The following is a 13,560-nucleotide window of genomic DNA, read 5'->3' on the forward strand; positions in this document are numbered from 1 at the left end:
AGGATAACATTAAGAGGTATTAAATATAGTGATAGTAGGAGTAATAATTAGTAGTTAAGCTGATATAGTAACTCATAGGTTAGTATAATACATCTAGGCTAGACTAACACTTAACTTGACATAGGTTAACTCTAGGTGTGATTTAGCCGAGCCATTAATCAACTCAAGGGTCATTCTCTTCCCTGATCAACAAGAAGAATTGATCCGATGTCCCTGCCTATTGGTAATTAAAGCAACATCTTAAACCGATAACAATAGGGAAAAGGTAACTAGACCTAGTTAAACCAGTCAAAACCACCATTTCAACAAAAAAGGAGCTGTTTTAAGGCCTAAACTGGGTGATATCCCTTATAGTGTTGTAAGTAGAGAATTTTGACCCTTCAACATTTTTGGCGCTAGAAGGAGGGCCTCCAAAAAGTGTATTTGTTGAGTCTTGAATCATAAAAACTACTTTTTTCTAGATGGCTCATACTAAACATTTTTTTCTAGAATTGTAATACTCCGATCGAAATCTCAAGACACTTGACGAAGGTAAAATTCGAAGATGAAGGTAATACCTCTTCATTTGAACATATTCTTCAGTTTTCTTAAAAATGTTTTCTTTCGGGTTTTGATCTTGATAAACTTGTCCTATGCGGGATTTTTACCGCGACTCTTACAGGCATTTCCAAACATTGGTGTGAATTGCTTCCAGTTGCCTCGATCCACAGTTGGGATGAGTGCCCATCGATATTCCTTCACACGTTTATGAATTTTAATCATGATCAGGTATGCGAAGAAATTGAGAATTTGAGAAAGTTAGAAAACAATGACTTAGTTGATTTCATTCTCAGATTCAAATTGGTATGTTTAAAATTTGATTCTAAAGATCAACCTACAAATGAGGAATTTATGGGATGGTTATAACAATCACTTTCTCTTCCTTCTCCTTGTGAGGAGAATGTATTGGTTGTTGAAGATACATCTGTTTTAAATAGCACATCTGAATTAAAAAGATAAAAAATGCACAATCTATGAATGATAAATCTTAACAATGCATAGACCTACATCTTACTGCTAATCTTTCTCTTAATAATATTGCTGAAAATTCAAATGAATCCACTATTACTACTAATCGAGACAATCGACAAGTGGAAATTATTAATAAAAATGACGTGTATTGTACAAATGATACGTTTAGTTTATCTCATGTTATTGACCAAACTCAATTGAAAACTCATTATCACGAAAATGAATACATTTCACAAGAACTTGAAACTAGAATATGTTTAAATGAAAATAAAACATGTTCTGAAAAAAAAACTTTCATGTTCATCTCTACAAATATTCTTTTCTCCATTTACCCATATTTGTTCATCAAAGACATTTCTTTTACTAAACCTTTACTAATTCCTTTTGACACATACGATTTTAAACAAGACAAATGAATTAATTTAGATCTTATTAGTAATGAATTGTTAAGCAAATTTAATGAGGGTAATGAGTTATCAATAAATTACAATTTCCATGATTATGAAAATTCTCTTAAATTTGAGTGTGATCACTTTCATGGATCTAACCTTTTTGTAAATTAGGAGAATTCTATTCAAATTATTTACGATAGTTATGCAGAATATAAATCAAATTTTCATATCTCTCATAACTCATGTTTGTTTCAATATGGATATTTTCCTTTTACTAATGTTACCAATGAAGAATTTCATTTTGAAACTGCATCAAATTGTAATGGCCTTTCCCTTCCCATTTTTTAATCTAAACTTCTTATCTTTGATCATGATCTTCAACCTTTATCATTTCCACAAGTTGATGTTTACACTGTTAATGATTATATCATTCAAATCAAAACTCGTGGGAAGGAATTTTTTTTGAATCAGTCTCAGTTGTCCTTTAACCATAGGATAAATACTGATGGTTGGCATTTTGAAAAAATTGACAATAAATACTTATCGAGTGTATCGTTAAATGTACATAGAGTTCAAAATCCAATTGATCAACATCTATTTTTTCAAACACTTGATATTATAAATTCATCATTCTGCCAATCACCTAAATCATCCAATGATCCCCTTAAGTATCCATTTGAAGGCCTTTTGGATGACTCACTTCATAACTTCACTCATAACATTAATTTTTGTTCATCCATTCTTCCCTTTCATCTCCTTCAATCTTTAAGGAATATTCATCCATACTTTTACGATCCATTACAGATTTGGTTGGAGGACATTTTTGAAGAAAGGATGATTGCTAATAAAATTCTTTTTGTAAATACTTTAATAATATATGGACATAAGTCTTCTTTTAATATTTCAATATTTGTTGAATTTTCGTTACTAATGTACATGGTGTATATTTCCACAGGTAGTAAGGAACTTGCTTGGTTACATTGGAAGTTTGATCTTACATAGCCATAATCCTTTTTTTAATTAGATTAGGAGTAGTATAGATTTCTTTTCGTTTTATAAACTGAATAAAAGACGATTTGTAATAAATACATGGAAGAAAACGAACATCTATGAGGTAAATTGATTCTCAAATTCTTCTAAGTATGTCTCATTATTATCATCTATTTGTTTTTATTTCAGTTTGTTTAAGTTCCCATTTATTTTTTCTTTCTTATATTCGGTGTCCTTTTTGCAGGTTTTCCTTAGTCTAGCTTTCGTGAATAAGGGTTTCGTGATTAAAACCAATTTCAAAGAAGAATTTTGCAAAGACTTGTTCACGAAGTTTTTTTTTTTTTTGGTTGATAAGTGGGTGAATCCTGAAAATCACTCTTACCCTGTCGCTAAGAGGCCACGACTCAGGGGCATCTAAGCCGTCAAAGTCACCCGGGGATCGCACCCGGCCTGAGCCGCACCAGCGGAAACCATGCTGGTTTTTTTGGTATCGGCGAGACTGGAACTAGTGACCTTTGCTTACGGAGCGCCTTAATAGCGCGCTCCTTCACCGACTATTCTAAATCTCTTTGATGTTCACGAAGTTTTCTTTACTTGATATTTCCTATATTATTTTTATAATACATCTTTAAAGTAAGTCATAATTAAGGAAAATTATCCCTCTTAAAACTCACAAAAGAAATTATTAATCACAACTCGTCATTAGTTCATTTTTAATAAACTTAGGAACACGACAACTCTTTAAAAAAGACAATAACTTAACTTGACGAATATTTATAAATACAATCTTAATGCTTTTATGTCAAGTCATCATCATCTCGTTTGAGTTGTTTTCATTCCATGATTTTTCTTTTATTAGCTTGTTTGTTTTGATTCTTAGTTGGTTTGTTTTATTTTTCGCCCCTTTCCATGGAGTTGATTTCATGATATATCATTTTCAATCCGTTTGAAAAGTTTCGTGCATATTCTTTTAATAATATTATCAACTTTTAGTTAGAGGAATTTTTTCAATCCAACTGTGGTTTCATTCATGGGAAAATATTAACTCTAATTTTAATAGAATTTTAGGGTTAACGGAAGAATATCCGGTTAACCTTCAAATTGCTTTCATCCAGATTTTAATTTGAAAATTTGATTTTTGTTTCTTATCATTTTGACGATATCAATCCATAACATAAGAGCTGATTTTATGACAACTTATCATACACTTAGCTTTCGCTAAAAGCAACATAAAGCAATTTTAGAAGTTTAGTTTTTAAAACTCTTCCATATCATCCCAAATCTCTTAAGGAGATAGTTGTCTCCCCATCTATTATCACTAATTCTCAAAGTAAAAAATTTTAATAATTCAAACCTGAAAGATAGGTGGTCTCTCTAAAGGAGCCATCCTACCATGATCATGAATTTTGATGATTATGACATTATCGATCTGGTTACCAAGCCAAGATAATGACTCACAACTTTTCGCTGTGTGACAAGAGGTCTAATCACGACTTGACTTATTCATAACCATCAAAACTTGTGAATGGCATTGTCATTATTTGGTCACCAATCCAGGGTAATGGTTCTCAGAGTTTTAATAAAATAAAGTTTTCTCTGAATATTCAAACACATATGGGATATTGACATCTTGGGCTAAGAGGTAACCCTACCAAGGCTATGGACGCTTGCTGGTAGTAGTGGTTCTACCTATGATTATAAGAGTTCATATTTATAACTAAACAAAAAACAAGCTTTTGTGCTTTAAATTTAAGTTGTCATCAATATAAAAGTCGTTGTCAATTATCACTCTTATGATCAATATTTACGAGATAAACAAAATGATAGTATTCTGATTCCGCTTAAGAGTTTCGAAGGAAAGTCTGAATCCTAGCAATTTGATTTAATTTAGCTTCTATTCCTTTCAATTTTATCATCAGTTTTTTCAGAGATAATTGGTTCTTCCTAGTGAATCACCATTTTTGTTGGCCAACAACTCCACCCACCCCCCCCCCCCCCCCCCCCCCCCCCATAACTTTTTCGAAAAAATAATGGGGACCCTTCATTTTTTCAACCCCTCTCTTACTGGCATGTTGGTGAATTTTGAATTCTATGATCCTTAACACTTGCCTATGGGTTTTTCGATCATGAATGGTTCTAATCATATTTTTGCACATTCTTTATTTTGAACATTATGGTTGACACTTCTGGATTTTTGGCAAATCTTCGCTACCTTTTGCGTTCAAGAAAGAATTTTCATATTGGTCACGAGAAGACGATGTGGCTACCTCCGGTTGCTACATCACCTTACATCTAGCATTTTGGTGGTTGGTGATTTCCCTAATCTTTATTGCTTGGTATTGGGGCTTTCGATAATTCAAAATTTGATAATGTGTTGGGTAAATCTTTCACTATGGTCATTGAGATTGTTATTTAAATTGCTTGATTGTGACGATCCTTGGTTTTCACATTTCCTCATGTTTCACAATTGGTTGCATTGGTTGTTTTTCCTCCCCACTTCACTTGGCACATAACTGCATCAAATAAGGGTAAATCATTAAATATTGTAAATAGTAGAAAATATAATATATAAATTGCTTTAACATTATTTTATATGCTTATTTGATATTGTAAATATATGTACACTAGCAATTGTCCCAAAAGGTACAAAGAGAGGCCGATAGGATTATTAAATTGGAATTATTGAATTTTTCGTTTGTGGAAAACTCAACAGTTACAATGAATTCTTACAGTAATGCCACTGCATAGCAATTTGCAGTACCGCTGTTTTTCATGCTACATAGGCAGTGCTAAGGCAACGTTACAAGTGGTAAAGTGGGATACACGAATCTGAACATTTGAGAATATCAAAGATGAGATCCACATGAACTTGCAGAAGGACCTCCCCTGGTCTGCCAGGTGTTATAAGAGTTGCAACTTTGACACTTGTGTGCAACAATGTGAAAATTTACTTTAGAAGTTACTCCACAGTCATTGCATAAGATCCAAACCTGCTCAAATGACCGACGAGAAAGTGGTGAGGTATTTTCTCTCACGCTACCATCAGACAACTTACCATTTTGTTCTTATAAGCTTGAGGCATTGGAGTCAAAGCAACCTACATGACAAAAAAAAAATATCAGAATCCACTCAAGAAACTTAAAAAATCAATTGCCATTGGACGAAAGAAAATTTCAAATATGAGAAATCAAAATTAGCAAAAACACATCTAATAAGCTACTCTTTATACAACCCATTGCAAGTTGACTTCAAGATGTTCATCTTGTCGAAAATATCTACCTCTCGGTCAAGTTTCTCCCACAATTTAGACATATCACAGACAGATTTGGAGCACACTGGACAAGAAAATCTGCAAAGGAAAAACAAGCATGTTAGAATGGCAAGACATTTGAAATAAAATTAAAGCTGCTACAAGCTGTGACCACAAATTGCTGAAGAAGGTACCATCAATGGGCATATCAGTGCAAGTATATCTAGTATTGTGTAATAGTATATGTAGACTGGAAACAAGAGGTTGTGAGCCAGGGCACAAAACAGGCCACATATGAAACTTACTGAAGTGTACCTACAGGATAACGCTTTAGGACGGTATTGCATGTAAAGCCATAGGTGGATAAGAAGGGGATTATTGATCATGTGAATAAAATCTCAATACAGGGATATGACTATTCGAGAATTCTGATATACATGAGCAAAGCTAACTGATCATTAAGCAAAGTCAACTGATTTTTGATAGACATGAACAAAGTCAACTGTTTGACTTTTATCATATCAAGCATATCAGGTATTCTACTATAACAAGATAGCTTGCCATGACATATATAACAACTACAAGGCAGGACACTGAAACCACTGATGTTGTTTTTATAAGAGCAAGAGAAAAATAACATAAATGCACCCGGTATAGCTAGGTAATCCGAAGCTAGCTTAGAAGTGGGTACTATTGGTCGGCTTTTTTCTTCCTTTGCTTCCCCTCTCTCCATTAGAAACAGTGAGCGTCCATACCGATGAGAATGAATCCATTACTATCTTTCTATGCTTTTGCGTTAGAATATAAAGGTCAGGTGCACTGGTTTCGTCATATCTCTCTACAGTTGGAAAGAGCCAGAGTGCTGAAGGCGGTCAATGGACTATGTGTGCATTGCGAAGCCGAATTCACAGGAATCAAGCGGTGGAAAGCCAGGAAACACGCCAGATTGACATGGGACGTTGCCCCCCATGGCGAAGAAGAGGTTGGTCTGTGTGTTGTGGTGTCTTTGTGGTTTTCTCCAGATATTGGGTCAAGGGTTCGAGCTTCTTAGAGACCGGGAAACCCCCAACTCAACTGAACTGCTCTCACTCACTCTGTGTATGTTGTTTGAATTGGATTGCTAGTGGGTCAAATTTGACTGTGGGAAACGGGTCGCTGGCTGTGTGTAGGTTTTCTTCCAGTTATTAGCTCTAGAAGAACTACTCCAAAGGATACACGTCCATCTTCTTATTAACCTGGCCATACATGAAATATTCTGGAGCCAGATACCTGAGATATGATAGTAGCTAGTTTTATGAAGCCTTGATTATAAATGACATTTATTTTCCTAAGGAAAGAGTTGGTGTAAAGAAAGAAATGGATATTTACCCAAATGTACCTACAATATCACTACCTATTGTTGTTTCTCACCCCCTCGAGAATAGATTCACTAATGGATTCCCACAGTCTGAAATAGAATCCAAGGCATCAGAAGGTAAACCTAGGATACCCACTTATTCAAGACATGTTCTCTAGAGACTATCACTTTGCATTTAAGTAATTTCATTCATCCTCTTATGCAGATCTCAACAATTTTCCTTCAACCGATCAGTTTGGGTAGCTGCTTGAGGTACCGGAGAATAACGAAGATAAGCCTAAGCAGGATAATGACGATCAAGAAAGGTAGAGACCATCATCCACAGTTTGCAGTTCTGTAAAATAAAGAACATGACAAAGATTTTACTTAGAAAACAAGCTGTCAATAATGGGTTCCTGGAAGTAGTTGAATAGAAGCTACTTTGTTTTGTTTGGGTGATTATTATAAAAAGGTAATGATCAGTGAGTTTCTTTCCTTGCAACAGCTATGGACATAACCTTTCAGAGAGTCCATTTTCAAATCTTAATGGATCCAATTGTATTAAAACAATATTAAATACTTCAGAGAAAACAGTGGGGAACATGCCCACTATTTCCAAAGCTTTAACACAAGCATCATCAACATCTGTTATTGATAAGGAACTTACTTGTTCTATATGCCTGGGTACTTAGAATATTCATTTTTTTGACATTGTTATTTCAATGATTTATCTGTATTCTAACAACAGACAACAAAATCCGAAACTTCTACCTATAAGTCTATGTGCAGATGCCGTTGTGGAGTCGAAGCAATTAGCGTGTAGCCACTTCTTTTGTTTGAAATGTGTGCCAAAGGTGAGATAAACAAAGCACTCATTTGCATTATTAAATCAATATATTTTAACATATATAATTGATTCAGGTTGCCATTTCTGTGAATTCTGCTGGTGCAGGTAATTAAATTGTCTGAGGAGTGCCCTATCTGTGTGCAACACAAGGGCAACCAGGTCTTTAAACTTTCTGGAAGGAGAGATTTATAATTTGATTATTACCCTTGGGAAAGAGAGCCAGTCCCACACCAAATGAGTGGTAGTTATACAAAATATACATCATGATACTCAGCTTGGTCCATTTCTCAGATGGCACCGGGTCTAAAATATAAAACAATTTGAAAATGGTGCAAATGCAATCCTTTGTATCTATATGAAGATACAGATAATGTACACAGTGCTCTTCTAATCTATGCTGATTTAGATTCAATGATATTTGCCAGAGGGAATTCCATCTCCAACAAGGTTCATATTATGGATGGAATACCTATCATATAAGTACTGCCTTGACCAGATATGATGTCCATTTCCAACGTCAGAGAGATGTGAATTTTTGCAATATGCACTTATCATGGCACCAAAATTTATAGGCCTTAACATATTTTTGTTTTGGCCTGCAGTAGAGACAAAAAAAACAGCAAGAATATCCATTCCAATTGACCATTACTTCCTGAGGTTCCTTCAGTGACAAGACTGGAATCTTCAAGCTTCACAGTAATGGATTTTAATACCCTGATTTGACTCTAACTGAGCAGTTCTAAAAAGTTGCATAAAGTTTACAAAGCAGAAGCTATACTGTAGCTTTCTTCGATGAAAGGGAAAATTACCAACAACTTGAGTATATTTACAGACAAATATCTCAAACTTGGTAGTGAGAATATTATAGGTTTAGCAAGGGTAACTCTAAGACAGACCTAGCCAAAGATGTCCTTGTTCTCATGGACATTTATAATGAAATTTAAGCACCTACTACGTTGGTATAATGATATAATCTGTCATACAGTTTCTATTACTGTAACTGCTCTTGCACACCTGCCACTTAATCCATATCATTATTACATAATCGCAAATTCAACCTTAATTTAATTCTTTTTTAACATGTTAGATTGATAACATCACAAGGTGAACCCTCAATGGCCAGTTTACTGTGATCATCAACTTTTAGCATATAATGAAAATTTTATGATATACAGTTGGCCTTATAACAGAAAACTTCTATGATAGACAGATAAAAAGTTTATACAGATATTTGAAAATTAGAAATTTGTAGAAAATTTTATAACAGCAAAAGCTGCAAATATTGAAAACAGTAACATTTTAACAAGATGGGAAAATGAAAAGAACCTTATTTTTGTTCCATTGGACCAACAGAAATAAATATCAGGTAGACAGGCTGTAAAAATATTACACTGTAAAAAGGAGCATATAATAGGAAAATATCAAGATGAACAGTTACTTGCAAGAAAAATAAAGAAAACATAGGCTATTTCACATGAACGGAAAATTCAAAAATAAATACAGATAGCTAGCAATGCAATTTTATTCATATCATTATAGTTGTTAGGTTGTGATGAGCATCATATTTCCTACTTGAAATCATGCTTCACTGTCACACATTTACAAATGAATGGTGGAATACATATCCAAAAGTTGTCAGTTTGGGCCACACACGCCACCAAGGTTTTTTTTCCAAAACTTTGCCCATACTCGGATGCAATCCTACAGCTGCTACAGCGCTTTTAGTCTTGACCTGCGTAAGACACTTGCTGTGACACCCTTCACAGTCACATCCATCAAATATTTTTATGACCTTATGATGACCTTCCTTCACAGTCACATCCATCAAATATTTTTATGACCTTATGATGACCTTTCTTCAGTCACATCCATCAAATATTTTTATGACCTTATCCTTGTCTTCTCCTATGCAGAAACAGGCAATGTCTAAAAATATACATCGATCCTAATAATATCTTTTTGAGCAAATTGAAGCTGCAAAATTATATTATCGAAAAAAAACAATTGAGATTTCAAATTGCCATAAAGTTCCCACCATATTCATCTCAAAATCTCAAAAGACTGAAGGGCATATTCTGTTATATCCCCTATTTATGGCCATCCCGTAATAGAAAAGAGCATGTCGACATGCTTGACATAAACTGTTTTAATAATAGATTTCTGAGCTACATCACAAGTGTCTAACCGTACTGTACAATCTGTTCAAACTATGAAACAAAATGAAATCGTGAAAAAAGACATCTATCCAAAGCTAAGGCTGAAGCATACCAGCAAAATGACAGAGAGCAAAAAGTCATTGTCAAAATTCTCATCACATGGATGCCTTTTCATGTACCCCTTCTCCCGGCTACATATAACAAGCTCCTTACACTTAGCCTTCGCAAGCAACATGCCCGTAAACATCCATCCCATCGAGGAAGAGAAGGAAATCCAAGAGTGAAGAATATATATTTCTCCCCATTTTACAAGTTATTTTTCACATCGATATTTTTCAGATTACATTTCTGAGCAATATCATCTAAACATGTCTTTCATGGGCTTGAATATAGATTCCCTCCAAGAGTATCCATGACTTCCACCACACTAAACATTACACATTCTTTCCTCTCTTCATAAATACGGCCATTCATAATTTTATTATGCTTTATATGTTGGTGGGAAGGGTTCTATCTTTTGCAGCGATTGGTTTTTCCAGTAGCCCAAATCATTTATTATTTAAAATAGCAGTTCAAGTACTCGGAGATACCCGGGACAACCCATCATTAGCATGAAAAAACTATAGCGCTTCAAGTACTCGGAGATACTGGGGAAAAACCCATAGCTGGTATGTAAAAACATTTAGTGACTTCTTCAAATCACTACAGACTTCAAATCACTACAGAAAGAGTCTGGCGGAAGGCGTGCAACCAAAAAAAGTTCTTCAGAATGTTCGTTATTGATACCAGTTAGCTCATAAATGGAAAGTTTTGGTTCCTGAGATAGGAAGTATATCCGTATAGCAACATTTAACTAAAATCGAGCTACCAGAAACAAGGATATCCCTCACTGTGAAGTCAATGCACGCAGCAGCTCAACATGATCCACATCATCTAAACTTCTGAAAGTCTGATTTGATGACCTCTGAACATCGCCATGCCTTCTTCAAGGCTATTCATTCACCGATGCATTCCAGTCAAATCCTTGTAAAATTTGTCATTTAATAATATTAAAATGTTCTTAGCTGCATATTCTCTTAAGGTTAAACACAAAAAACATTTTGATAGTAACCTGATCTCTTGCAGTTGAAAAGATATTTTAAGGGTTATCCCTCATTCCCACCAAAATACGCAATACTCACAACCTTGGCTTCCCTGCCGTGCTGTTGCGGCAATTTTATTGTATTTCCAAAATCTTCTAGTTTTCCGCTCAAACCACCTGTAATTGTGTGTGTTCAGATCCAATGGCTCAATGCCTTTTTTCTACACATTACAAAACTTTTATATTTGGAATTAGATCTTTAACTAAAACCCTGAGCAATGCCTTCTGCATAAAGAAGAGTTGTTCCATACCCTGGGATGGAGAAGATCCCTGAGTACGTGTTTTTGTCTTTGTATTACTCCATATAGAGAACAACTAGTTTTGCATAGCTATTAAAACTATTTAAAATAGTAAATAAACTATTAAAACAACCAGTTTAGAATAGACCCACATTATCTTTGGACTTACATGCTAACATAGCTTATTTCAAATTTAGATATACCTGTGTTAAACTCTTATTTTTTTTAAGCCTTAGCAGGATCAAACAAAGCAAACCGCAAGGAGTGCCAAGAAAAATAGACACCTCTTAGTACACAATAGATCTGGGATAATAAGGCTCCATGCTAGTATCGATCATTTCTTAACAGATCTGGATTGATAAGGATCTAGAGCTATTAAGGAAATATGGGGTTAGAAAATACCAGATGAACAGAGGCTGTTGCAATAGCTTCTTGTGTTTGAGAGTCGAGTTTGACCCACATTATCTTTGGACTTACATGCTAACATAGCTTATTTCAAATTTAGATATACCTGTGTTAAACTCTTATTTTTTTAAGCCTTAGCAGGATCAAACAAAGCAAACCGCAAGGAGTGCCAAGAAAAATAGACACCTCTTAGTACACAATAGATCTGGGATAATAAGGCTCCATGCTAGTATCGATCATTTCTTAACAGATCTGGATTGATAAGGATCTAGAGCTATTAAGGAAATGGGGTTAGAAAATACCAGATGAACAGAGGCTGTTGCAATAGCTTCTTGTGTTTGAGAGTCGAGTTTTCCCAAATCCGCGTAACCAAAGGCGAAGGTATTCTTGTTGTCCTGAACCCGGAGGTTTTGAACAGCCAAAGCGATCATAAACCACCGAGGTCCGGACGACAATAACACGTTCGCTTCCTCCCGTCCGGATCAACAAGCGGTGTCTTACCATAAATAAGACAAGAGTACCAAATAAAAGAAGAACATCGATCATCTTCTTGAGGAGCTAATCCTGATAAGGGTTAGAGGAGATCGAGCTCTGACAACTTCACGCCATTTCGAACTGACATCTGAAAAATAGAGGAAATACGCACATGAACAGCGTCGTTCATAAACCCAATGCTTCCTCTCTTCCTCCATCTCCAACAGTACCACGTCGTGAAAGTGCAACCACTGTCATGTGTATTTAAAAATCACAGATCTATCACCAAATTCTGGAGAAGTGGTGAGATCTTACCTTCTCCGGCTTGCCAGTATGGGTATGGGAAGGAATGGGAAATCTCTCAGCATGACGAACTGGATCGAACCTTGATGGAAAGTAGTTGACCTGTAATTCCAGCAATTGTTTTGTAAAAATCAAATCTCTCCATGAACATTGACTCGATGTCCAAGTAATACGAGAGGTATTGAAAAAGAAAAAGAATAAAATTATTTACCAACCTCTTCATCCCTGTGCATGAAGTTCATGAATCCCTCATGATGATTATTGTGATGTGCACACTTGGGTGCATTGGCTGGCAGCATCAAATAGTTGGGTCCAAGTCGATGCCTTTGTGTATCTGAGTATGAGAATATCCTTGTTTGGAGTAGCTTATCTTCAGTGTAATAGACACCAGGAACAACAAGAGCAGGAGCAAATGCAAGCTGCTCGTTTTCAGCAAAGAAATTGTCAATATTCTTGTTCAAGACCATGCGTCCTACAGGTTGAAGAGGAAAGATATCCTCGGGCCAATTTTTCGTAACATCTAAAGGATCAAAGTCATATTTATCCTCATCCCGAGGATCCATTGTCTGGATAAAAAGTTTCCATTCAGGATAGTTGCTTGCTGCTATAGAATCATAGAGATCCTTGGTTGCATGACTGTGGTTTGTCCCACCTACTACAACTGCTTCATCATCCAATAGACACTTAACTCCACAAGTAGGCCTCCAATGAAACTTCACATAGGTTTGCCTGCCAGCCTTATTAACAAGGGTAAAGGTGTGGACGCCAGACCCATCCATATGCCTGTAGTTTAAAGGGATTCCAAGATCATCAAAGAGAAAGGTGAACATATGCAAACTCTCTGGGTGGTGAGAGAAGAAATCTCGAATCCTCCAGTCTTCTTGAATGTGACTTTTGGGATTTGGTTTCAATGCATGAACCATGTCTGGAAACTTCATACCATCGCGAACAAAGAATACAAGAAAATTATTTCCAACAAGATCGAAGTTCCCCTGCAAGAGAAATGAAAACCCCAT

The 13,560-nt window shown here is 35.4% G+C and overlaps 2 protein-coding genes across 2 annotated transcripts; both read right to left on the minus strand.

The window, feature by feature from the left end:
* Positions 1–5,125: 5,125 nt before the first annotated feature.
* On the minus strand, positions 5,126–12,351 carry LOC149216502 (uncharacterized). Its single transcript, XM_089392801.1, has 3 exons — positions 12,070–12,351; positions 5,673–5,742; positions 5,126–5,490 (listed from the first exon to the last, which is right to left on the minus strand). The coding sequence occupies exons 1-3, from the start codon at positions 12,311–12,313 to the stop codon at positions 5,481–5,483; spliced, it is 324 nt and encodes a 107-aa protein (XP_089248927.1). The 5' UTR covers positions 12,314–12,351; the 3' UTR covers positions 5,126–5,480.
* LOC149216503 (catalase isozyme 1-like) lies at positions 12,342–13,560 on the minus strand. Its single transcript, XM_089389978.1, has 3 exons — positions 12,760–13,560; positions 12,557–12,646; positions 12,342–12,389 (listed from the first exon to the last, which is right to left on the minus strand). Exons 1-3 carry the CDS (start codon positions 13,558–13,560, stop codon positions 12,342–12,344), a joined length of 939 nt encoding a protein of 312 aa, XP_089246104.1.

The sequence above is a fragment of the Pinus tabuliformis genome, chromosome 1_1 (genome assembly GCF_031772625.1).
Source record: "Pinus tabuliformis cultivar Carrire ecotype Pingquan chromosome 1_1, CPIR1, whole genome shotgun sequence".
NCBI lineage: Eukaryota > Viridiplantae > Streptophyta > Pinopsida > Pinales > Pinaceae > Pinus > Pinus tabuliformis.

Coding starts and splice junctions, on each gene's coding strand:
- LOC149216502 (XM_089392801.1), bottom strand. CDS start 12,313: ATGATCGATGTTCTTCTTTTATTTGGTACTCTTGTCTTATTTATGGTA. Junction 5,743..12,069: donor CAACAGCCTCTGTTCATCTG/GTATTTTCTAAC, acceptor TTTCCTTTGCAG/ATTTTCTTGTCCAGTGTGCT.
- LOC149216503 (XM_089389978.1), bottom strand. CDS start 13,560: ATGGGGTTTTCATTTCTCTTGCAGGGGAACTTCGATCTTGTTGGAAAT. Junction 12,647..12,759: donor TCATGCACAGGGATGAAGAG/GTTGGTAAATAA, acceptor CTGGAATTACAG/GTCAACTACTTTCCATCAAG. Junction 12,390..12,556: donor ATACTGGCAAGCCGGAGAAG/GTAAGATCTCAC, acceptor TCTATTTTTCAG/ATGTCAGTTCGAAATGGCGT.